The 27,596-nt window shown below is 34.0% G+C and overlaps 1 protein-coding gene across 11 annotated transcripts in view; it reads right to left on the bottom strand.

Moving 5' to 3' along the window:
• Positions 1–3,517: 3,517 nt before the first annotated feature.
• The window catches only part of LOC118741400 (GTPase-activating protein skywalker), a 223,776-nt gene continuing 199,697 nt past the window's right edge, over positions 3,518–27,596 (bottom strand). For 6 of the 11 annotated variants that reach the window (XM_036473359.1, XM_036473361.1, XM_036473362.1 and 3 more), the window contains 7 exons: positions 14,265–14,389; positions 13,598–13,926; positions 13,352–13,523; positions 9,375–9,461; positions 7,380–7,538; positions 7,078–7,298; positions 3,518–6,883 (listed from right to left, as the gene is read on the bottom strand). In XM_036473359.1, the coding sequence (XP_036329252.1) occupies positions 6,742–6,883; positions 7,078–7,298; positions 7,380–7,538; positions 9,375–9,461; positions 13,352–13,523; positions 13,598–13,926; positions 14,265–14,389 (1,235 nt within the window). In that variant the 3' untranslated portion in view covers positions 3,518–6,741. Of the gene's footprint in view, positions 6,884–7,077; positions 7,299–7,379; positions 7,539–9,374; positions 9,462–10,703; positions 10,734–13,351; positions 13,524–13,597; positions 13,927–14,264; positions 14,390–27,596 lie in introns of all 11 variants that reach the window. The other 5 variants (XM_036473366.1, XM_036473365.1, XM_036473368.1 and 2 more) reach the window with 3 other exon arrangements.

Here is a 27,596-nt window from a genome sequence, read left to right as displayed (position 1 = left end):
AAAAAGACGGTTTCCACTATGTATTTGTTGTTTTGTATTTCTCATTTCTTTTTTTTTTTTACTTTTTACCAATTTTTTGGACCTTTTTGGTGGCTAAGTCATTTAATATACATATTTTTCTACAATGCATTTATTATTGTTTTTTTTTTTTGTTTTTGATGAACAAAACAGTTACTTATTTTGCTTCGTATTTAAAAAAAAAAAAATATTTTGCCAAAGTAAACTAGTGCACAAACACGTACATATAGACATTGTATACTTGAATTACAAAGAGTTTTCTTTTACTTAATTTTTATAGGAAACTTATTTTTTATATAAAAACTAATGATATAGAATACTGATAAAACTTGCTTAATTCCAGGCTACGCATCACATAAAACATACAACAACAATAGCAACAAAAAATGTCACAAAATTGATAACTTCTCTGCACTCCACCGACTAACCGTCAACAACAATGTGTAGTACACTCACTTACTCGTGCATATACACATGTAAATATACAACTTATATGGTAAAAAAAATAAAATATTACAAAAAACAATAAAAATATTTAACAAAAACGAGTAGGCAAAGAACGAATTTGTTTAATTTCTTGCGCTTGCGGGTGAGTGCCTAAATAGGTAATGGGGTTTAAACAATAACAACAGGGTGACAACTACATACATATACACTAACAGCACTTATGTAAATAATCATTTTCACTCCTACATACATACATACATACATACATAAACAATACCCAGTCGGTAAAATTTGGAATAAATAGTCCTTCTCAGAGTCCCTATGTCGGATCTTTCGAAGCGATAGGCGTTCTTTGTTCGATTCGTTGCTATAGTCTCCAGGCCTATGATTCAGCTTCCTTTATAGGGGAAAAGCTTTGCATGAAATAAGAATGACACAGTTGAAAGTTTACACGCGCCCGCATTTTTACTGCGATTTTCTAGTTTATTTGAATTCCTTGGCCAAGGAAACACAACCTCTCGTCTGCCGTCGAATGCAGCGCTATTGGAAGATCTTACAGCACAGCTTGCTCAGAGAAAGTCTTATTCAAAATGCCCTTCTTGAAAGCATTTAGTTAAATCGCTTTATGGTATGTAAATATTACTGGCCAAACCCTATCTTAGCACAAACTAGTTTTTGCTATGCTACCCTAGTTGTACCTAGATCTAATATATCCGTCCAATGCGGAAACAAGTTGGACGTAATAATATTGTGGACTGCGTACCTGGAGTTGGACTGATGAGGGTTATTTTAAGCCTGCGCTTAAAAGGTGTTCTGCGCAAAAATACTGTGGCCCCTCATCTAGTTTAGCCTAGGCACAACTAGTTTGTTCTAAGATCGGCTTTGGCCGGTAACATATGCACACATACATATGTATGCATGTGCGTATGTACATAGTTGCGTGTGCTTAAGCTGATTACAGAATAAACTTAAACAAATCGATGTATTTACTTCAATAAATTACATAACCATTTATTCAACAACATTTATTTATTGCATTTCTATTACATGAGTTTGAAGTGAGAATTTTTGCTTTTGCGCAAACAAGCAGAGTATAAAAAACCAAGTGAAAAACCTGTTAGGCCGTTCGCAATGGGATTCTGAAAATCGCTACGCCAAATTCGAATCTCCTCTCGTACTACAACTATTTGCTTTCTTTTACATATGGTATTAGCGCCTAGTCAAAACATTTCAGTTAGAGAATTTCGGAAATGAAACTATAGCGCAGCGATTTTCACAATACCAATATTGGCCTAATTTAGTAGCTTAGAGATGTTTCAATATGTAGATCTAGTTACACATTCTAAGCTAGCCATTCGAATGGTACAATTGTTTAATACGCAAGTTTTTGACCCCTATTTCGAGTGTCGTCTGGTAGTAGATAAACGACTATTATTCGATTATCGCCTTTTGATGGTATTGTGAGCGTCGTTGTGTCGAGGAATCGACTTTCACAATATCATGGAAACGCGATAATTGAATAATATAGTCGTTTATCTACTTCTAGTCGACATTCGCAATAGGGGTATTTGTATGCTCGGAAACGCATGCTTCGAATAAGAAACATCAAATGTATCAAAAATGTGTTTTAGTAGCCGCTTTAATTGCATTTATCTCCGTCACGAAGCAGGGGAATCGAAAAAAAATGTTTAAGGTTCTCTGAGGAGCTGATAAGCGATGATAATTTTGATTTGTGGAGTTTATAGACATTTTTCAAAAGTTTAATTTACTTTTGTGACAACAAGGAAAGGCAAAGACCACAATTGAATTTCAGACGCCACAAAAAGTCAATATTAATTGAAATCTAAAAGCAAGGGGAATTCATATAAGGTGGTGTTGCTAGAACAGCTGGTTTAATTTGGCTCGGTGCACATATGTATGTATGTCAAAACTCCTTATGAGTGCGAAAGTGTCCTTGAGCGAAGAATAGCTGAAATTTAACATTTGTGTACAAAAAGCGAAAATAAAATACATGGTAGTCCTTGTTTCTGTACTACCCCTACCCCCTCATATGAATTCGCCGCGTGTAAAAGCAAAAAATTATTAAAAATCACACTTACGTAGTGTTTAGTATGGAATGTTTTCACTCTTACCAGAATTAAGAAATTAAGTAGGTCGAGGAGCTACATTTCGCTCATTCTGCAATTCACCTCCGAATAAAGTTCAACCCCATTCAATTTGATTTTAAAGTGACTTTGGTTGAAATTCACTCAGCAGTTAATTGAAGAACCTGACTGAATATAATGCTTCATTTCCGAAACCTATGTACATATTGAAAAGGCTTAAACGCAATAAGGTTTTTGGTTGCATACTTTGATTTCCTTTACAACATCTATTATTTCTCGCTGTGTCCTTATGTTTCAACGAATTGCAAGCGATCAGTTCTTTTGAAAGAATATATATACTAGGAAAAATCATATGGGAATGATGCAAATTCAATTCAATTGACTAGCAATAGTTGAAAGGAGATTTTAAATGAAATGAAAAGTTTACCTTCAATAATCTTATATTACGAAAATTAGCAAATCGTTTATATTCAATGGATAGCAATTATTTATATGAATAAGTATGATTACTTTATACTCTTCTTATGTACAAATTTATGTACTTAATACCATTTAAGATATTAATTTGAAAGTAATTATTTATAAGAAACATAAATAATACATAAAGTGCACCGGATTTAAAAGATGTGAAAAATTAAATTTAGTTCGTTTAAAATTTGTTCGCTTAAATTATATTAACCACATAAGCATTACAAGACAAACAGTCACATTTTGCTTTATTGCAATGAATGTTTAGCTGCTAATCTTATTTTCTTACATCTTCATTTCACTCTCAAACTACAAACCTACAGCTAGAGAGGTGCACTTTAAATTTACCAACAGACATACAGAAATGAGATCAATTAAAAATTGTGCGCAAATATTTACAAAGCAAATAAATAAGGATAGAAAAAAAAACATTATAGTTTAAAAACTAAAAACTCGCTTTCCATAATTTCCACTCGTACTGTCATCAGGTTACTTTAAGAATGGAAATTTAAAGCAATTACAATTCGTACTGTCATCAGGTATGTAACTTGAGAACGGAAATCGCTGCTTCGTGTAGGCGCATAAATGCTATATAGTTACATCCCAAGCTAATAAAAGTGAGGTAAAAAAGAACCAAGTGCAATGGGTCAACAGAAAAAACTTTAAATAAATTTTTAAAATGATAAGCAGGGTGTCGACAGTCAATTAAATATATAGAACGAGCGCTGCTAACTGAAAATTTGTGGCCAGCAAGTTGGATTTTTATAGAGCAATTTGTCAGATAAAAAACTTGCGATTTCAATTACCCTTCTTACAGGCACTCATTATCAATGCAAATTGATCTTTTCTTGACGGTTCACTTGGTTTAAAAATACGCTGCTTGTTTGCTTTTTTCAACATATTATATAGAGTGTTATTTAAAGTGCTATAGAATGTCTGTGCAGGATTAGGGTTTTTTTGTCTGAACAATAACAAAGACCACAGATAATAACTTATTCTCGTTTTACACTAATATATATATTCACTAATGTCTATAAAGTAAATCTCTTAAACGCTTAGTAATCTACAGAAAATTATTGTTTTTTTTTAATGTATGTTCCTCGTTTGTTGTCGTACATAAATATATCTAGTATTAATATTCATTGTCGGTTAGCGCAAAGTGGACTGGTTTATATGCCTATAATTCATTATTATACAAATTTATTAATGCAGAATTTAGTACAGTTATCATCAATACATACATATTTACAATACCTATTAGTTAGTATAGGTATCGTACATATTTTGTGTTATATACTTATATTTCTTAATGTGCTCGAAAAAATTGAGCAGTTCATTTCAATGCAAATTCTCAAAAGTAATTAGCATTTCAATCTTATCTTCCATATCGTACATAAAAAAAAAGTAATCAACTAACAACCATGAAATTAAAAGCCACGAAATTATCTGTCATAAAAAATTACGCATCTTAAAAGTACAAATAAATAATACAATTCAATATTTTCTTGACAATTCCTTACATTGTAATTCAGAAATAGCATCCGTAATTACATAGAACAGAAAGAGTGATGAAACGAAGTAAAATTAAAACTATATTCTTTAGCGTGAATAAAAAAAAACAATACAAAAGAAATTATAATGATCAGTTCGAAATTAATTGCCTTCCTTCTTAACAATTGCCCTTCTCTGCTTTTCATCGAAATGTGACGATGCCAGCGTTTAAATGTTTTCCAACCCCAGATTTAAGGTTCAGTAGTTATGGCATACTTAACATACATTGCACAAGAAACATAGACATGATTATACTTCACGCAATGCATAGATACCTTCTCAACAGCAATTAGCACACTTCGGCGCTCCTATTTCTCCTTCTCCCGCTGTCATCACTCAATCGAATGCCACTTTAAGGTAGAAATCAAAAATCAAAGGATTTATCAGAGCTCTTTTAACAGGCGTAAATGCCAATTATCAATGCATTTGGTAAACTCATGCAACTCAAAATTTCAGAACCGGTTACTAAAAGAAGCCGAAAATTCGAAATCATAAACGGAAGTTAAATCATATGAAGCTCTAAAAAAGAATATTATAATAAGGTAACTAACACTTTAGACGCTTTGAAAACGTTTACCAACTTTAAATGAAGTTACCGCGTAGCTTTTCTAAATGCATAGCATTAGCTTGAAGTATAAACATATCTGCTGTGGTATCGAACATTGATTAATTCTAGCGCGAAGGATTATAACAAAATGTAAGCAATTATAAATAAATCAAATTTAATCATACCATACAAAAGTTCATATTTGGAAAACAAAATTCACTCTTCGATTCTACGTTTCTTTTCACCTTGTTGCTTTTTGGCTTTAACTTCTCCTCAAACATTCACGTCTTATTCAGTGATCTAGCTACATAATTAATTTGATATGCATCTATTCGTGATAGCTGTTCAGGGTCACCTGTGACATTATACAAATCAATACCGGTTTCTGTAAATTATAAGATGTACAAAACAAAAACATTAAAGTTAACGGAGTTCACGCCAGAAATTATTTTCTCCTACCTAATATGCACTAATTTCGTTTGGCAAATGCTTGGAAAATTTGAAACAAAAAAGAATTTCAATATAACAAAATACCAACAAGTGTTATGATTTTATGAAGCACAACCCTCAATGTTTAGAGACTCGGTGCTTAGCTGCTAAACTTACTTGTATGTATGTATTACTAAACTTCAAGATTAACGTCATATTCATGAGCACATGTTTATACATATATATGTTTGTGTGTGGGTTTGTATTATTACACATCCATTTGCCGCATTTCTCTATAACTGTTATTTACTACGCTTGCTCAAGCTCCACTGCACTGCAAGCTATCAAAAAATTTTCCAACATGTACAATTTTTACGCAATCATTTTTTATGTCGGGATGTATGTACTGTTTGTTTGTCAACGCCATGCGTTTTTATTCCAACTTCATTTCATTTTTCTATACATCTAAACAAAGTTTTAGTTTTTGCATTTTTTTTCTTCTTTTTACCACGCCTATATAGAGTATTTTATCCGTTTTATGCTGCTGTATTCTACAACAATATGTGTATGTATATGTATATAAATGATTATTACAACTATATAGTAATAGGCATAATAACACTCATCAAATAGTGCGTTGGCATTTCAGCCACGAGAATTACTTTATAATAATGCATATATGTATGTATGTATATAGTTATATATATGAAGTATAATTATACGAAAAATACTGCGCCTTGAACATTTCACGCCAATCTGTGCTCCTGGACATGTCCCATCATCATCATCAACATCATCATCATCATCAATAGAAGACTTTTCGGCGGGCATTTTTGAATGAAATAATTTTTATATGCTTCCAATCTGGTTTAGTTGGCTTGAAATTCGTGCCAGCGGCTCTTTGGCGAGTGCTGCATAAGCATTAAGCTTTTTCATTGCTTTTCTTTTAACTTTATTTTCATGTTAAGCATTCAAAGAGTTTCACACTGAACTCTCATTGTCTTCGCGGCAGGAGGAAAACAAACAAAATACAGAAGCACGTTGCTAAACGCTTTAGCGCCTCATTTGAGCCTTTGCGAGCAACAAATGCTTTACAAATATGTGGCACATTCTTTGTCGGAAGGTGTGTATGATTTCTTTTTTTCTGTTTAGATGTTTGTGTATGCGTCCATTCGCTTAAATACCATCAAATCCATATACTTCAAGCACACGTATTTCGAAATCTCCAGAGGGACAAAGCGGCGGATTGTTGAATGTCTTGCAGCTGTCTGTTTTGCCAAAACGTATATTCTCATCCATCCAAATGGCTTGGCCCTCACTGTTGGAAAAAGAAAGGAGTGATTAAAAAAAAAAGGATAAAGATGTGCAAAGTATATCTGTGATCTTTTTAACAGAAAAGGTCCCCTCAAACAGCTAACGATTTTTAAGAAACAAAGTCAAAGCCGCACAACTAGGTAGTCCACAGATAGTATTTTTTGTTTTTTTTTCGTATTTGTAGAGGAATTTATTTACCCGCCACCAATGGTAATCATTTTTGAATCGGCTGCCATGAATAGCTCCGACGCATGCCCCAAATCCTTTTCATTTTCAATGCCAACCCATGGGTATTTGGCACGTTCTGGGTAGAGCGAGAAGAGGAAGGTTTCGCCGGTGCCAAAGTAGGCCTGTCGTTGGCCCTTGTCGTCTTTGACATTGCGTTCAAACCAACGCGATGAGCAGTAGGCGCCGAAGACCTGTAATTGGAGAGAGTGTGTTTGAGTGAAACTTCCATTTAATTTTGTTGCAGTTTTTTTTTTTTTTTGTCATTTGCTTACCTCATTATTGCACGTTTTGATCATCATTAACGTAGGCTCATGTTGCTCCACGCGCACATAGAAAGTAGTCAGCGAGCAGCCATGTTCCTCTGTGGTATAGAGCAGTACCGGCTGATACATTGTTATTCTGACGGGCAGCCATGACCAGAGTGTAAAGAGCTGAGAAGATGCAGGCGGAGAAATTATTAGTTTGGCGTATTTTTGGAGTTCGAGGTTTTTTACTATTTGTAAAGTAAAGCGTTTGAGTGTAAATTTAAACAAAAACAAAAGTAGTAGCCATACACGCAATTAAATAGAAACAAAACAAGTTGTTTAGTATTAATCATACATACTTACAAAATACAAGATTTCGAACACTCAATTAAATTATACGAAATTAAAAATTTCATAAACATTTTCTAAATATAATAAGGTGAATTTTTTATAGTAACTGATTAATAATTTTTTTATTCAATTGAAATCTTTCTTGAGCAATTAAACAGATTCATCGCAAACACAACACTTTAGAAAAGAAATTAACTATTTAGTATACAAAGAGTCATGCAACTCAGATCAGAAAGAAAAATATATGTATGTATACAATAAAATTCCTTTCTTTAAAAAAAAGAAAGTAAAACGATATACATAGTAATGGTTATCGGAAATCAAAAGAAATCGTACAACATTAATTACAAAATAGTATCGGCTGTAAAAACATCCAAGGGGTACTTAAGCAAAAACTTCAATAATTGCTAACATCCTAAATGAGAATACTAAAATGCATATTGCAAATTTAAAATGCAAATAGCAGGTACGCCTTTATGATTACACGTAAGTATGTATGTGCATTTGAAACTATTTTTATATGTATATGTATATGTTTTTTTATCTAATGTGCCTCGATGTTTTGTGTTGACTAGCGTTTTGAATCGGATTGACGCCATGACTATTATAATTTTTTAATAAGGTTTGTTGTTGATGTTTGTGTGATTTTATTGTAGTTTTTATTTGTATGGTTTGTAGTTCAATCTTGGAAGTACCGTACTATTTGTTTGTGTTTTTTGATGCGATAAAAAGTAAAGTTATGCCAAAAAGTGCATAAGTACGTATTTGCTTTGTGTCGCTTCCTAATTTGACCAAAATGGAAAGTTTGTTTCGCTTCATGGCAACAAATCTTACCTGTAACATTACAATTTGTACTGTTACTTTACTTGATTTCTAAAAAATACAATTATTCTCGCTCAGTAACAAAATAATCTACAAATTAGTGCTGGAACTATCCGTATATTCGAATATCCAGATATCCGTTCGGATATTCGCGCAAACGGATAGAACCCGAAGAGTACACAAATCTAGTTTATATTCGTTTACTTTGTTATCCCGATATATATTTCAAACAGTATTTGAACGGATTCGTAAAATTCTTCTCAAAGTTACTGAATCTATCGAGTTGAAAAATAGATTAGGGAAACACTTTACAGGATTGTTATTTTCTTGCTCATCTTTAGATTAGAATCTGGATAGTACTTTTTGGATATATTATTCAGGATAGTTTTCTTAATCGACTAGTATTTTCTTCCAGACCCGTTTGGTTTTTTGTTATAAAATTGTCAAATTGACCAGCTAATTTGAAAATATATATGTGCATACATACATACACATATATGTGCATATATATTTCAATTTGAATGCTGAGATTATCGAAAACATTCAAACAAAAAAAATCAAAGTAAAAATCACATTTTGGTGAGATGATGCGAACGAGCGGTGCAATAAAACACGGCGATGACTTCCACCAATCATTTAATTTAAATACATCGAATGTTTTATAAAGAAATACGCATTGATTCGATTTTTACTTAACAAAAGAAGTGAATCATTCAAACACTAAGCAAAATTGTGTTACATTGAGATTTTCCATTACATAAATGTGTTTTAAAAACGTCCACTTTATACCAACTTGAATAGCGGTTTTCTTTATTTTTGTTTATATAAATTTACAAAAATCACACTTACATCTTCGCCGGAGCAAACTAGACTCTTTAGATTGTGTATGGGATAAACGCCCATTGCGACTGCTCTGTGGCCGGGCGATTTTTCACCCTTTCGAACAGAAGGAAATGGGTTGCAGAATTTTTAAGGCAATGAAAAACAAAAACACAAAGGATTGGAAGTCGAATACAAAGGAAATCATAGGAAAAGTGATGGATATTTTTACAACGAAAGGTGTAGGCCGAATTTGGAAAACAGGAATTATTTTCGGAACAAACATAAAAAAAAGATAAATTTTTTTTGTTTGAAAACGAAATTATTTAATCGCATGTTGCCAAAATTTGGAAATAATTTGTTGGCAGTAGGGGAGAGCGAGAGAGAGAGAGAGAGATTTATTCACATTTTTTGTGGCAGCATTTCAAAAAGAGAAAAAGAAAGTACAATTAAATGTATTGGTACTGTTTCAATTTGTTTTAGTTAAGAAAAGTTTTACACAATTTTCAATAAATTTTGCACATCAAATTTCAGCCAATCAATAAACCAATAAATTTAATATAGTAAATCACAACAAAACTTCAGTCCTTTCCTTGTTGCCAAATAACAAATACAATGTTTTCATAAAACACTTGAGTTAAAAAAAAAATAATACAGTATTGAAACAATCTCGAAACGATTTAGCAATTGAGAACTAAAAACAATTGACATATCATGCCATTTTCGCCAGTTGAAATGTGGAGAAATGAGAGAAAACTAAAATCATGACTCTATTGCAGGATTTGTGTGGACAAAGAGCGCAAGAAAATGCAGACAAATAGATAAGTTAAGTGGTGAGGAGGCGATAGGAGGTAAGCAAAACGACAAAAAGTGTAGACATTTTTAGCAAAAGCTGGAAGAAATTAGCAAATAGCTAAATTTAAAGAAAAAAGTTTAGGGAAAGCATAAATGCGTCTGCATACACACGTACACACACATACCGAACAAGTAGGCGTGTACGCAGCATAGCAGCAGCCTGGAACCAACCAACAAAACATTAAAAAACAAAAAAAAAAACAAAGCTGCAACACCGACAAATCATCGCAAGCAAACAAGCCAGCAGAAGACACAACCAAAACGGCCACAAAACTCAAAGGCAAACATAAACAGAAAATTAAAAAAAGAACTGAAATTGCAATCCAACTCAAAAAAAAATATTAAATAAATATAGCATACAACAAGTAGTAGAACCAGCTTTGCATTTGCACTTTTAGCAGCACTTAAAAACTAAGATTACGTTTGTTTATTGTGTTCGTTCTTTTTTTACAAAATTCGAATCTGTATGTTTTGATAATAAAACTTATTTTGAGTGTCCCATACCAAATTGCGACAGGTCTCGGTGTACAATCGCTAAAATGTTTGAATGCACATTTCGGCATTTTGCGAGTTGCGAGTCGCGAGTCGCGTGAGAGAGAGAGTTACATATGAGAGAAAGTAAATGAAATGAAAAAACAAGATAAAAATCAAATTTTAATACGATACTTGTTATGGGTGTTGTTGTTGTCGTTGCTATTGTGTATCTATATATATATATGTAAATCAGTATTGCTCTTTCTTAATGTTTTTCTTAAACTACGTGTTGATTAAAACTAAAACTGAACAATACAAATCTATGTGCGCACAAGTAAATAGAAGGTTTTTGAGAAGAGCAAAAGCCGATATGGGGAGAATTACAGGAAAAGCTAGTTTAAGAGAGTGGGCTGGAATGCTTTTTGGTGTTGATTCGAAAATGAATTCGAAATGACCTGTACACAGATAAATTAGGGGAAACATACCTCACATAAGGGTTTTGAGTGATTACTGGTAGTGGCCGGAGTTTACTGGGCAGAGATTGCTTTCCGAAATTAGAAATCACTTTGGAAGAAATAAAAACGGGGGATTAGAACTGATGCTAGCGTCACAATTTTTTTGTCTAAAGTTATATATTACCACAGCAAATATTACCGATCTGTCCATTGCATTTGGTTCAAGGCCACTGGGAGTCCAAGAACGTAGTTAGCTCAGATAGGTAATTAATAGTGGCTGTTATTGTTGTTTTAGTAATATATAAAAGAGTTTTTGGGCAGTGTTTCTGAGGCTAGATTAAGCAGTTATATTTTTGCTCTAGCCTCGGATTTTAAGTATGGATTCGTGGCCCTTTTCTGTTTTCTTTTTTTTTAAATGCTACATTTTCTATAATGCTGGATTTCCACTAGGCATTAAATGGCAAACATGACATATGACAAAGTTGGGCATTAAAAAATAATCACGTTATTGCGCTAAAAAAAAATAGTCATTAAGTTCATTTCCACATGGCATTTTTTTTAAATGGCATACAGTTTTTGTGATTTCAGTGCCTAGTGGAAATTTGGCCGGTGGTAGCAGAGGATGACCAAGTGGAAAGACCAAGTGGAGAAGGACTTGACTTTACTTGGCATTTCCATCATCATTTTATTAGTCTTAGAAAACAAAAATTTATTTTGTAGAAATGTTTAAAAATTTTGCGATGAACTTTCCACTTATCCTACTTTACTACTACTTTATTTCTACCTGGAAATGTTTGACTAATGCGACTAATATTTGGAAACTCAAGCAGCCAATATCAACATTTAATTGAATTGCCATAAAAACAGTCAGCAAAATGTGGGAGTCTTATAAATCACGACCTTCCAATAACTCTACTATTCGGAAGCTGACGAGAAGTTTTTTCTTTAAGAAAGCACGCGTGTCGCGGTGTGTATGGAGCAAAGTTAAATTGGTATTACGTCGAGCACGGAAGGCCTATCGCTTTAAGAGATCAGGAGAAGGCCACTTATGGCCGACAGCGAAGCTTTGAATGAAAAAATTTACAAAATTAATTAAATGAGTACTATTCACTGGAATTGGTAGAGGTGTTGTTAAATTTTTCGCCATAAAAGTGCTATATCTAACCTTGTTTTTAAAGCAAATTTAGCGTCATTTTTTTTTTTTGTTATCATCTGTCATCCTAGCCAGATATAAATTAGGGTCGTTCCGGTTGGGCAGACATGACTGACGTGGGAACGTATAGTGGCTGAACATGAGGCATTACTGGGAATTTTCAAAAGGGAAATTTCAATTCCTCAAATGACAAGCCTCGCATGTTAAGGTTATGCCTGCTGCTGTCATCTTGCATCATCCAGCAGAGCCAATAGAACTACTCATGGCTTAAACCCGCAGCTTTGCGCCGTGAAATCATATCAAAAATTCTAAATCTACTGACTGGCCAGAATGTGAAATTTTTTCCACATTATTTTTTACCGTCTGGCCAGCCAATAAACAATTTTTTACTCTGGGAAAATAATACCCGCGTATACAATTCAGGATGGAAGGAACATATCAAAATGCATATTGCTACATCTCATTTAAGCCCATTGTGCGCACATATTTGACAAAGTTTGATTAATGACTAAACTTAAGCTTACTTAACATTTAATTTTCTAATTATTAACGCAGCTTAAAATTATACTAAGCTGAATATAAAAGCTTATGCTTGCTTATGAAAGAAAAACAATTCAAGTAGTTTTTCTAAATACCCAAATGAAAGAGGCGAACGTGTAAACAAACTAGAGGATATGCAAAAACAGCTACAATGGGTAGGAACAATTTAATAAGAGTAGCGAAAAGTGTACTAAAAGCACAGTCGAGATTGTTTTGATCGAAAAAAAAATAAATAAAAGAGAAATGGCAAATGACAAATGGAAATAAGGAAAGGGGCAAGAGTAATACTTTATGCAATTCCTCAGCATTGAGAAAAGCTTGTTAAAGGATTCGAAAGTTAATGGCTTGAAAATAATTGTTTTGGAAATGAAATATAAAGAAATTTTTAGTTGTTTCTGTTAAATTCAGATTCTTGGGATTTTGTTTTTTTTTTGCTCCTTAATAGCTCCTAAATTTTTATTTAGTATAGTTTTTGAATTTCTAAGTTTATTAGTTGTATTTTCACAACAAGCATGCGTTCGGCAACTCACCTCACGTATGGTCAATGTGTGCGACATCATTTGTATATTGACTTGTGATTGACTCGATGGCAAATTATCACTGGATCGCGACTTAACTAATTGCTTCGACCCGCTATTCAATACGGAACGGCTCTTTAGTATCATTTCAGTCTTCATAAATATTCTAGAGATATATGTGGAACTGCAATAGGAAGAAGTACAAAATTAGATTAAATAATTTCTTTTCATTCGAATGTTAGTTACACACACACTCACCTCAGTCCCCTAATACTAAATGCGGCATGCAATAATTTCGTTGGTGACACTGGTATCTTCTTGCAGAATTTGATCAACGCATTACCAATGTCATTTTTGATATTATCTGGACTCCATTCGTTGTTGGATTGACACTCTTTGTGGAAGAGATTGATTATGACGAGCGCAACACGATACAGCACCTTGATGCCCTCGTGGAAGTAGCAATCCATAATTCGTACGAGATGCTGAAATGGTAGACCAGCTAATATCCACCAGCACCAATCCATGAAGACGCGTTCCAGTTTAACGCCAGGGCAGATCCGTTGAAAATAGTTTACGGCACTTTTCTGTGTGGAGTAGATGAGAATAAATGAGTGAATAATCGTAGAATTTCGATACACTAGAAACGTATTAACAATCGAGAACAATCGTTTTATAATCAACGCACAAAAGTATGCAACGCGTTTGTAATAGTTTTGCCTAAGCAAGTGGCGCGAAATGTTAATCCAACATAGTAAGGATAAGCATAGCCTAATTTTAGTAGCCTAGATTTCTAATGTCGACTTCTAAGCATATCTTTAGAAAGAAGAGGATCACTAGTTTGTATGTTGCATATTTTTGGATCTTACTGCTATACTCGAACATATTTTCTTTTATAAGCGAATAAGTTTTTTTTTACACTTACGCTGTGCTTTTTGGCAATTTGCATCACCGTTTTCCAGGTGACTTCATGCTGTAGTTTGGTTTGCTTTATAAATACTTTATCCTTGCTGCCCACAAGTGCCGCTAAGCAATGATACGCTTCTTCCTCTGGAATGAAAAAATAATACCTGATAAATAATGTAGAAATGAAATAGATTAGCCTATTAGAAACTAAATAAAGAATAGGGGGATGGAGGGCGGGGCTCTAGTAGCAGCATTACTTAGTTATAACATTCTATTGGAGTAGGTATCGGATACTAAGCCCTGAATGAAGACTGTATGCCGCTGAGCACTTCGCATAATAGTTCCCATGGTGGAATAAAAACAAGGTGTTGTCAGTAGCGACGTGTTTGTTGTAATTTTGACAAGATCGGCATGCTTATTTTCAGTGCTGCCGATCTTTATTTTTATACTACTATTCGTTGGGAAATAGTATCTAAAATGTTCCATTTCCAGTAATTCGTTTTATCGCGATTTTTAAAGAACTTGGTGTTTTCAGAACGATATTAATATTTGAAATTGATGGATTTATATTCAACAATTTTTATTAAGCTTGAGGCCGTTTTTTAATGAAAAACTTACTGTGGAAAAGCAACAATAATTTGAAGAAAATTGTAGAAGTGATAGCTATTTCGAACTTAGCACAGTGCGTAGGCAGCTGGCTGAGTCAGTGGGATCGGCGGTTCAAATCCTACTGAAAGAAGTCTGATGAGGAAATGTGGTGATTTCCGAAATAGCTATCACTTTTCATGCCCTGGCTTATAAGCCTGTAATTAAACATTTTTCTACATTTAATTTGAAATAGTATGCACCAACGGATTAAAAGTAGTATATAATTAATACCTTTTCTAGTACTTTAAAATGCCTGACCGGAATAGACCTGCCGAAAAAGTGAGGTTAAGTAACTGACAACACCTTGTTATTATTCCACCGTGAATAGTTCCTAGAATGCGACAGCAGAAAATGAAGAACTAAAGTCGAGAACTTTTATGATTCACCGATACATATATACATATCGTCATTCGTTCTGAAATTAACTAGCCAGAAATTCGATTACTTCATAAAAAAGAGAATTATTTTGAAATATGAGTGTTTTTACACTCTAGAAAATAATTTGTGCAACCTCACATACGCGCTTTTGCATTTTGTTGATACGCGATTTTGTACTTTAAACGACGATATGTAAGTGCCCATTAACATTTTTTTTACCCAACAATTTTAAACGTCACGCGTGCACAGGATAAGCATTGCCTGACCGGCCGCATATATTAGCCAAAAAGACACATATCGTCGTTTAAAGTAGAAATTTTTGGGGTATGCAGTTTTGTAGCCCATTCAATAAAGTGCAAGTTAGAAGTCGCTAAAAATCGCCGTTGATTTTTTTAGAATTTTTTTTGTCGAGTGTGTTGTACATTTTCTTCCATATAATACATGATAAAAATTTTTTTACATGAAAAAAAAGAACGGTAACTTTTACCGACTTCTAACTTGCATTTAATGGGCTAAAAAACTGCATACCCGGAAATTTTCTAAATATTCTAACTAAAAAATTTTGAAATTTTGAGGAAAATTTTTTGAAGCTTGATTAATGTTTTTTTTTTTGCAATTTGTGCAAGCTTTGAAAATTGCATTACTGTTGTTTCTGTTATAGATTGAATTATATTTTAAATTAAAATTATCAAAAATAAATAAATAAACATAATTTGCAGACAATATCACATTGAATTTCATTGCATCTGTATGTACAGATCGCATCTATATGTGCAGATTTCCACACACACACACACCTATTGACACGTGAAAATTCCGACTTCAATATGACATTGAGCTGGCTAAAAATTTGCGACTGACCTATTTGAACGAGGCGTACGGAATATCAACAACTTTTTATTACTGTTTTTAAGCAGCTAAATTATCATACGTAAACACATACATGTACATATGTATGTATATTGCAAAATATTTGAATTTAAAAATATTTTTGGAATAAAGCCAAACAAAGATACGAAATGTGATCAACAAGAGGCTATTTATTTTTTACAAGAAAATTTTCCGATGCCAAAAAGCGAAATACCCAAGCGCGAAAAGGGAATGACAAAATCAAAGGAGATACAAAAACAAAGATGAAGAAAATACAAAGAAAACAGAAATATTCGATGAATAATAGGTATCAGCTTATGTACATACATAAATCAACAGCGGCACGAGCATTGGATATACATAATATTAATTTCCAATAGAAATCGAAAAAAAAACGAATGAAAAACTCATTGGGAAACACTAACACTGGTGATTTCATTTCTTCCAAAAAATGTTGCCCTTCCCCGATGCAAAATGTGCGACATTTTAAGAAACGAACACACAAATTGCTCGCCCTTTTCCTTTAGTTTAGAATCGAACACGAAAAGAGAAAGGGGCAATCAAAAGGCAAAACTTTTTGGTAGAAACGAAATCATCATAAGTATCTACATAGATCACCAGTTTTTTAAGAAGACATATATAGCAGTTTGTGTAAAAAAAAAATATCTGGAAATTTTATTGTATATGTGCATATGTGTTAGTATCTTGGAGCTTTGGGGTCCGGAGTAATGTCCAAAACCGAAAAAAAAAATAAAATCATTAGTGGCTAAACCTTATTTTGGGTTTTAGTGCATTTTTCATTACTATACTTGGACCTACCCAACCTATGACCACAATCGCCTTTGCTATTTATGTTCCATTGCGCTTGTTTATATTTATTTTTTATTAACATTAAAGTAAAAGGTTCACACCCGAAGCGGCTGACATTTTTGCGAGCGCGCCAGCACGCGTCGTGCGATCGCTGATGATCGATGAATTTTGTTGGGAGAACCGATGCAACAAGCACATAAATATACACAAATTTCATACATATACGCATGTATAAGTTATACATTATTTACTTAATACTTTTATGCATATTGACGTATGTATAACCGCTGTATTTAGTTTGGTAAGCGGTCGAAATTTTCGGCAAGCAAATATCGTGATCAATTAGCTGATTAGCGCTTAAATATTAATTTTTTGCATAATTCGCTAAAGTATTGCACTTTGTATTCGGAAGATGCGTTTTCCCATACGAAAACTTCACAACTTTACTTATAAGGCATAGTAGAATGTAAGCAGGACTTCTTAACGAATTTTTAGTGTTTCGGGGAGCGATGGAAATGGAAAACTTCTTCTATTTTGAGCTTACAAATTGAAAACGTTGCTCGAATTCTGAAAATTAACGAAAAAGTTGTTTGATAACAGTTATTAGATGAGAAATAATTTGCATTTCGCCGAAGAAGGATATTGATGAAGATGGATATGCAGATGGAGAAGAACTGTATATTATCAGTTTTTCATCTAATAACTGTATGGAGCAAACATTTTGCGATAAAACTTATAACTATTTGGTCCCTGATTTATATTTCATTCAATTGTTGCTGATAATCTCCAGGTGAGATCAACACTTCAGCCAACATAGCAAATCTAGAGCTTGTCCCAAAGAAGCCACCCACCTTGTCGTTTGTCAGTCATCATGGTTTAAAAGAACTAATTGTAGAAAATCGCTACGAGTTCACAACAATGCTCCGCAAGTGGCTAATCCCTATTCCGGAAGGCTTCTCGATTGTGAGACAGAGATCGAGCTTCAAGCATTCTTTGGAGCCTAATAACGCAGTTGTTCAGCTGATTTCACTTGGGCTTAAGATGACACAATGGTCAGTTAAGATCAGTATCGAGAGACGCAGCAGCTTATTTCATTTTAAGAACTCCTTAGGCCGCCTACGATTACCGGTGTCCTAGGGGTCGGTCTTAGCAGCCTTGCATTCCAAGGTTTTCGCTCAACGCTCGCTGAGTCTATTAGACGACACCCCACAGCCACAGCAACATACTAAATCTGGCCCGGTTACAACCACTCTAAATTGATCTGTCTTGCCAGTTCACCAGCTTAGAAGTTTTCTGAGGTATCGCTTTGGTCTGGAACCAAAATGGTGTTTCCTGGGATTGAGGGAAGTTGAAAATTTGGGATTTTAATGCTGACGCCTAACCGCAGCTGGCGGCCCAGTTTTCAACCGAGTTCGGGTTTCATTACATAAGTCCATACAGGGCGCCCATCAGAGAAATGTACTCCGTCTACATAAGTCTCAGTTCCGTTGTAAACTTACTGTTCACTTACTTCGGCCTCATAGATAATAAACAACAAATACAATGTATACTAACAATACATATGTGTAAGCAAGTATAAAATAGATATATGACAATTTATTTATAACATTTTCATTACTCTCACCTTTTCCTCTGTCAAGGGGGTGTCTCGTGGATCAACTATGGCGGCCCTTGTTTCTTCCCCTACAGATTCACACACCCACCTGAAGCCGTCTACGTACATACATATATATTCATGTATACATATATGTACATACATGTGCCTTGTGTTCTTATATCAATTCGCGCTTTGCAAACCGGCAAACAACAACAAAAAATTCCGATCAAATACAAGTAAATTTACACTAACAACAACATTTGCACCGGTGCCAGTGAGCTATAGGTCAAGAAAATTCATTTACAAGGTTGTCATGTCGTCGCTCGCTCGCCTATTACACTCATTTATATGTACAACATCAATAAAATAGTAACAATGACAAAAACAATAGCAAAAAGCCACAACCAGCGTCGTAGATGTACAACGACGCTTGAAGAGGCAAATTCATGCAGCTGTGACAGATCGCGTCGTAAGTCGTCAGCAAGAAAAAGGGGGATGCGGGCGGGCCTGTAATGGAGAGAAACCAGGAGGAGTGCAAATAAAAAGTCTAACCATAAGCTGGGCTCGTTGACTGTCAACCTTTTTAGATCACATTCAGTCATATGTACATATATACATGCACTGTGTACAGTGGCGAACAAAATAACTGTATAAAAGTCAGATGGCAAATCAGCTGTATGGGGAATCATCAGATTTGTACGCTACGCGTACTATTTGGTTTAACCCTCTTTTAATCATTACCTCGCTGAAAGAAATATGTAGATATTGGGCAACTCCACGCACCTACTTTTTTTTTAATATATGCACCGTTGATTTTTTAGAATTTTTGTCGAAGATATTGTGTGACAAAAACTAGAATTCAATAAAAAGATCGAAATTTTTACGGAAGTTTATTTATTTTATTTTTTAAAATTGCACAGTTTGAAACCTGGATTTGCACGGTTTTCGCTAAAGAATGGACTATATTTAAAAAAAAAAAGAATCTCTAAATCTTAAGAAATGTAAAAAATGTGCTTCTCGCGAAGAGCTGTTCAGCCTGTTTCTTATAAAATAGGTAACCATAACCTGGAACGGGTATACAATTTTGTGGACCTTGGAATCACAATGGATCCTAAGCATAATTTTAATCTTCACATTAATGCGACAGTCAACAAGGATAAAGGTGTACTTGCATTTGTCAAACGATGGTAAAAAGATAACTAAACCCTGTTTACAACATTAGTTAGACCGATTCTGGAATATTGTTCGGTGGTTTGGAACCCAATTTACTCAGGCAAGATAGAAATTTCCGTTGGGATTCTCAATACAACCTTCCGCCTTATACGAACCGATTAAAACTTATTAATCTTCCCATACTTGTCAGTCGCAGGGAAAATTACTGGCAGGCTCAATTTCAAGTCCGCTTCTTCTAGGTGAAGTTAACATTACTGTTCCCTCTCTTGTCCCCTATTGAAAACTTGTAAAACTAATTTTGAATTACACGAGCCACTCTGTTGCTTATGCTAACTCTCATTCCAGCACGTTTGATATGTATATCTGATTCGCTTTTCAACATAAAATCAGCTGATGAATTTGGTTCTGTAGCTGAACAGTTTTAGGCCCAATTTCAGATGGCCTATTTAAGTAGAGATTGTTGATTAACTTCCACTATTCATTTTCAGATCATACATTTAATCTGCACTTAAATGGCCAATATTGGCTATATAAATATGAGATATGCAACCCCCTGTGTTTGTACCAAACAACCAAGATTGATTGGTAGGTTGTTTAATCAATCCCACCAAATCCCACCAAAAAACAGTCAGCTATTCAGCACAAAATGTAAACAAACAAGCGAATGCAACAACAATTTCAAGGAACAGGCAGCAGTGCTGCCAATTGTTTGGCATATTTAAACAAAGTTGATCTGAAACCCAACGAAAGTCAAAATGGCATTTAAACAACAATCCACAATTAAACTTAAGTGCCATTTAAATATTCATTTGAAATTGGCCCTTAGATCTCGACACTTAACAAACTTCTGCCTTTCGTGACTCGGCGCGAAAATTTAAAAAAAAATGGTTCCGTACGTCATGCGGATGGGCAGGTAAGGAAACGAGTTTCCGCCGTTGGGATTATTATTATTAAAAAATAAAGAAATAACAAAAAAAAACTTAATTGTTGAAACCTGTCAACATGTGGTGCGGCTATAATATTTTCGACCACTGCATGTACTATTATTTTTATCGCAACTGTAGATGGTGGCTCTGCAGCGACACAGGTTATTTCTGCGTTTGACTGTCAACCAACCAATGCCTCGGCATGCAATTGAGTTCCACTTCAGTTTATAATTGCATTTACGGTGCAAACGAGGCCCAAGCGAACGAAGAAAAAAACGTCGTTATGCTCGTTTGTGGAGTAGTTAGTAGGTGACTTGAAAAACAGAAAATGTACCGTCAAATTCACTTAAATAGAAATACTGGCTGATGACTTACTTAGTTGCTTAGTTTTGAGCGAGTGTACAGCAAATCGAAAAGCGGATATGGCTTTTTTTGCATGCGCTTGAAAATTGAAAGAGGTTTGATGGGGGTGGCGGCGTGTTGTTGTAAAACAGCAATCATTTGATTATTTTATAATTACTAGTCATATTTTTAAGATCGCGTAATTATAATTAGATGGAGGCTTAGTAGCAGCGAAAAAAAATGCAGTGACACATTTACAACTTTTCCAAGAGCAACATAATTGTTTACCACTTCTGTTTATTGTATTATTGTATTACTATCTAACAAATGCGGAAACTTTTTGACAAACAATGCATTTTTTTTTTTTTTATAAAATGTAAACACTTCAAATATGAGCACCTGCATTTAGTTAGGAAACTTTGAAAACAAGATCTGCGAGAGCAAATAGTAGTAACGGGTTTCTAAGTAAAATTGAAAAACCCTCAAATTTCTGTAACAAAAATGTTCTATGCAAAGATTATTGTTCTGCTTCCATATGTATCCGTCCTATCAATATGTATAATTTGTAGTTAAAAGAGATGCATAGTTCCCTATCTACATACATATATATGTATTGACCCCCACCCTAAAGCCCCAGACTATCCCCAGTGCATTCATCCATAATTCAAAACATTGACGCTGATTAGTCTCTGTCTGCGTGACTATTTTACTGACAGCTGGCCGCTTATCAGCACATTCCAAGCGCGCATATTTACATGCATTCACACGCATGCATAAATGCATTTTGTTGCCGTCAACAAAAACTGGTAGGAGCCGGTCAGGTCAAGCAACTTACTTTACATTCTTATCAGTCAACACAATCAAAACAAAATCACAGGCTTATCAAGGAAAATATGTACCTAAGCGTTTATTAAATATTCGGGTGATCAAGCACAAGAAAAACAATTGCACTCGATTTGAGTTCATTTTATGGTGGCAAGTAGGCCCAGCAGTGCAATCTGGTATGCCCCCCCCCCCATATAAATGTAAATACAAGCATAAATGTGCTGGCATAGTGGACGGACGGACCTCATGCATAAAAAAAAGTGAGCTTAAGCCGCGGCGACTAGAGTTGCAGTACAATTTTAACTACATAACTTGCATTAGTGAAGAAATTGACTGTACCGTTATGTGTGATTTTCTGGGATGAGCTTTATCAAATTCAAAATATATATTTGTGCAAAGCTGAAACAGCTGTCCTTACATTTAGGGATGAAACGATACGAGTAAATACAAGTACATACTCGATACATTTCGTTCGATACCAAGTAATTTTAGTATCGATACTTTTGAACCAAGTACAAATACTCGTATCGAAATCCGGTACTAAGGCAGATTTGGCTTCGGCAATTTTTCCACCACTGTTATTATTCCTAACCGCCTTGTTCTTCATGGCTGCTTATTGGCCAGCGAAAATTGGAATTTTTTGTACTGAGCTGAACTCATTTTCGATCAAACCAGGTAACCGTCAACTTATGACTTAAAAAAAAAAAAAATAAATTTAACTTATTTAGTTCATACGGAATACATTCATAGCCAAAAGTATCGATATGAGTAGGTATCGATACTTTAGATCCGATATTTTCCAAGTATCGATACTTTCTTTCGATACTAAATACATCCAAGTAAAAGTATCGATACCTGCATGGTAGCGTTTCATCCCTACTTGCATTTCTGTCATGAAGAAAAAGCTGCTCATAAAATCCATTTGCCATTCGGAGGCGGCCTAAAACTGTAGGTCCCTCCATTTTTGCAAACAACATCAAGACGTACACCAACCACCACAAATTGGAGGAAAAGCTCGGTCAATCACTTAGCAAAAGTCTAATGTAATTATTAAAGTTGCTCAGGACTATATTTGCCATTAATTTTTTCCCCGAACAGTAAAAAATCAGATCTTTAAATTATTTCAATAATATTTATAAAGATTTGCTTTTTTAATGCTCAGCTTTAGGTTTCTATTTTATGTTTGATTTATTTTATTAGCTGCTCAAATAATTCTATTAGTTATTAAGTCAACTTTATTTACTCGTGATTGAATGGTTTTTTTATTGCCTTTGTTATTTTGTTGTTATTAGAATTGTAGTACAATAAGCAATGATCATTTGATTTGTATTTACAATTGTGCCTACAATAATTGCGCATTTTGTAATCAGTAATTGAGGTCTTACTACATTTGCGGGCACGCAAGTATGTATTTGTTTGCACGAAGATTCGCCATGTTTGCACTGCTATTGTTCCCAATTTATAACTATTATTTGCACATTAATCTAATTCAATGTGTAAACACAGTTTTTGTTGCTAGGTAAACAAGAAACTTGAAATTAAAAATTTTAAAAAACAGATATTAAGCAATTTACGGCGTCATGTGATCGGAGAACCCAATGACAGGACTTTAGATTTTAACCGAAAAAGGCATTGGCGAAGTACATATATTCAGAGATCAAAAACAACGGCTTACAGAATTTTTTGACGTCACCAAACTTTTAAGTAAGGATTACAAAGGTACAAAGGCCCAGACGGATTTCTTCGCAATATTAATTAACGGCAAATGTTTGCCAACTATTAGTTAAGTGATGGAATCGGCAAAGGGTAAATTTTTCTAAACGGCCTATAAAGCAGCATTTACACGGCGCGATTTTCGAGACGATTTTCTAAGCTATTCCATATCGCCTCAAAACAAATCGCCTGTGTAAATTGTATCTAAAAATCGCCTCATGCAAATGCTGCTTAATAAATTGGCAAGCGGTTAGCCCTCTTCGGGCTTGGAAAACTAATATCCCTGAATTATCTTCACCAACGTCGAAAACAGAGCAAAAAAAAAAAGACCTAGACCTAGCAGCATACCCACCCGTCACATGTTAAATCGAATAGTTATTTAATTATTTTTTTTTGTTTATGCAACTACACGTAATGCGGATTACAACAGTTCCGATTGTTATGCAAATTTATGTAAATATAATCTGTCAAATCGGAAAATTTTCCTATACTGCAGTGGCAAGCGAACAAAACCGCTTTCAGATGCATTTAAATACATACATATGTATGTATGTGTGTATTGAAAAACTATGTAGATATGTATGTACTTCGTTCACCAGCGCGCCCACTTTGGTAAGATGCTATGCATTACCCACATACAGTGACTCAAACAAATGACCAAGTGGTGATTTCTTTTAAATATTCGTATTGTTTTTGGAGCAAAATATTTTTTGTTATTTTTCAATAAAAAAATACCGTCCAAGCTTTAACCAAAACCATATAAATCAAAGTTTCAAACTTTATACAAAATATATAAAAAAAAAAACCATATATATATAAAAAAATCCGCAAGAGCAGTCACCAAAAAAGATTATCAAAAATCAAAGCGATTTTTTAGCCGCACTCAATTACACTAGAACTGTATCGGCTATAAAACTGCATGCTCAAAATTGTTCTAAATATTCAGCTCGGGCACAATAGACCTTAAGGTCGCAGTACTCTATCCCCAACAATAATAATAAATATTCAGCTCGAAAAACAATACAAATATTAAAAAAAAAAAAAAATTTACATTTCTTTGAGTCACAGTATGTACAGTGCCGAACAGAAGTATTGGCACAGTGAATTTTTCGCGATATATGCAAATTTTTTTATCTAATTTATTTTTGAAAATTTTTTTTGTAAAAATATTGTTCATTCTACACCAGAAAACATAATAATAAAATATCTAAACTTTGTGCAAAACTCAGGAAAATTCATTAAATTTACACACTAATTTGCAGATTTTTATTCAGATTTTCTAGAAAAATTCCAAGTATGCAGTTTTATAGCCCATTCAAATTTATTATAACAAAGTGCAAGTTTCAAGTTGCTAGAAAATCGTATTGATTTTTGGTAATACTAAATTTGAATGGGCTATAAAACTGCTTACCTAGAATTTTTCTAAAAAATCGGAATAAAAAGTTGCAAATTTAATGAATTCTCCTGAGTTTTGCACAAAGTTTAGAGATTCTGTTTTTATGTTTTTTGGGTGTAAAATGTACTATATTTTTATGAAAAATTATCGAAAATAAATTAGAGTAAAAAACTTTGCATATATTGCGAAAAATTCAGTGTGCTAATACTTTTGTTCGTCACTGTATGTATGTATGCACATACATATGTTTGCAAGTATGTACTTTGTTACTTTGGTATGCATTACTAATTCGATTGCAAATTAATTCCGAACCATAGACACACCCACTCGTCACATACAACATTTTCCATATGCACATTTACTGCATATTAATTGCAAAAGGCTGCCGTGCGATTCACCAACGGCGATGCGCTGGTCCCCTGCGTCGTCTGCCCCCGCCCATTCCATTGCTTGGTAGCTGAGCAAAGCCTACTTTAATCATTCAAAATTTATAACTCTGTTGGAGCTCGAGTGTGCTTTAGTGCTGATGATCACATCGCAATTGGTGGACATTAGGTGCGATATTCATAAGTGAGTCCATAAATTGTGCATCAAATTGAATTGCGCAATAAATGATTCTATGAGCGCAACAATAAACAAGAAAAAAACACAAAAAGCAAATGTAAGAGTTCATAAAACCACAATGTATGAGTGCAATCTGTAATTGTATTTACATAAATTTCGCAACGGTCTTCATTCTTGATGCCTGCGGCTCATTTAAATTGTTTATTCGCACAAATTCATATGCACCCATACATGCAGGTATGTAAATATGTTTATACATGCGGCCGTTCTCAGGTGCAGGTGGAACAACGCGGCGACCTAACAGGTATTTTCACACAACTTTGATTGACATACATACATACATCAAATCTGTGTAAAGTTTATCGTATCCGTTTTTTTTTTACAAATTTTCGCAATGGACAAATACAGTTCACGATGGGCGTGAGAAAATTGGTGTGGGGGTGGTGGTGTTCGCCGAAGTATGTAAATGTGAATGACCAACAAACAAATTTTAATACCAAAATATTGGTGTTTGTGTACAGATGTGGATGTGTTAGCTTTTTAGTCACTGACTTTACATCAACTCACATCAACATCAAAGGCCGATAATAAAATTATATTACCTTAATTATATTTATAAATTCTTTCTTCAAGTTTGGCCAAAAAAAATAGCAACAAAAGAGTCAAAATTTGTATGGATGTTGGTAGCGCCATCGTTTTGATTACCAAAGATACGTATTTGTGGACTTTTGACCAAACAACCTCTGTGCTTTCTGTAGTTCGGAATTTAGAGAAAATTATAAGAAACTTGCATTTAAAAATTTGACATTTTTATTTAACTTCCATTAAGTTATCACCTTGAACTCTCCTATTAATGGCTAAATATAAAAATATCATTCGAGAACTCAATTAATTATTGCTTTGAAGAGAAAATGGCCTCACTCGAGAGAAGTTGCTTTGTCAAAAGTCCACAGATATGTATTTTACTTACTTGATTTATCACAGAAATTGTTTTGATTCCCTATTTCATATAGTATGTATCAGGGGCGCACCCAGGAATATATTTTAGGGGGGGTTTTATATTTCTGAAGATATATCACCGGAATATACTGAAAATTTGCTTCAGATAATACCCTCTTTAAAATACATTTATGCAAGTTTTATGTACAGTATGTAATAAATAAATAAACGTTTTAAAATTCATAAACTGCACTTTATTTACAGATTAACAGAACTCAAACGCTTTTAACCGACTTCAAAAAAAAGGGATGTTATCATCTCGCCGGAATACATAACTTTGGACCACGTGAACCATTTTCAATAATCCTTGTTTTGTTAGAAAGATAGGACCTCAAGGTTCGTCCCGTAATTTGTTTTAGAGATCCGATGATTGGATCATGAAGAAATTAACGGTACCTCTAAATTTGAATATGAGAATTGAAGTCGGTTGTGTTCTTTCCTTAAAAACTACTTGTTTAATAAAAAGTTCTATAAACTCAAGATGCGCTCAACTTTCAAAAGAATCTAATAAAAAATTAAAAAAAAGAGTCAGTAAAAATAAATTTATTGATTCCATGAATTTTTGCACTTCTATGTTCATTTTTTTCGGTTTCTGGTTTTCGATAGAGATGGTGATTTTTCACGATTGCTAAATTTTTTTAATATTTCAAATACCGAAAAAATTAACTGAACTCTCAAGAAAAACGAAAAATTCATATAAAACGACGGATGAGAAATGGAAAAGAAATTTTCTTCTACCAAAATTTCTTAAATCAGTTTGCAGCTCTCAAGAAAAAAAATGCTCGTATGTTTCTTCCCGCATGAAAATTTACAGCAAAAGCAAAGCGCTTTTTCAAGCAACAGAAATTATAATAAATCTTTCTTATAATTTCCCTGAGAGCTGGATTCTTAGCTTTAAGATACAGATTGTATTTGAGGTTATTAGCTTTAGGGGGGGTTTGAACCCCAAAACCCACCCTTTGTGTGCGCTAATGGTATGTATGCATATCCCTCACATTTTTGACTTAGCGTCTCATACTTTGTAGCTCGCTCATTACAGAACCCACTCTGATCATTCGAAAGTGACGATAAAACATCCCAAAGTATTCCTCTAGAATCCATTGAGCTTTC

This window comes from Rhagoletis pomonella, unplaced genomic scaffold (assembly GCF_013731165.1).
Source record: "Rhagoletis pomonella isolate Grant_MI unplaced genomic scaffold, Rhpom_1.0 Rhpom_scaffold_00006, whole genome shotgun sequence".
Classification (NCBI taxonomy): domain Eukaryota; kingdom Metazoa; phylum Arthropoda; class Insecta; order Diptera; family Tephritidae; genus Rhagoletis; species Rhagoletis pomonella.
Note: the sequence above shows the minus strand (reverse complement) of the source record. Positions and strands in the feature narration are given on the sequence as shown.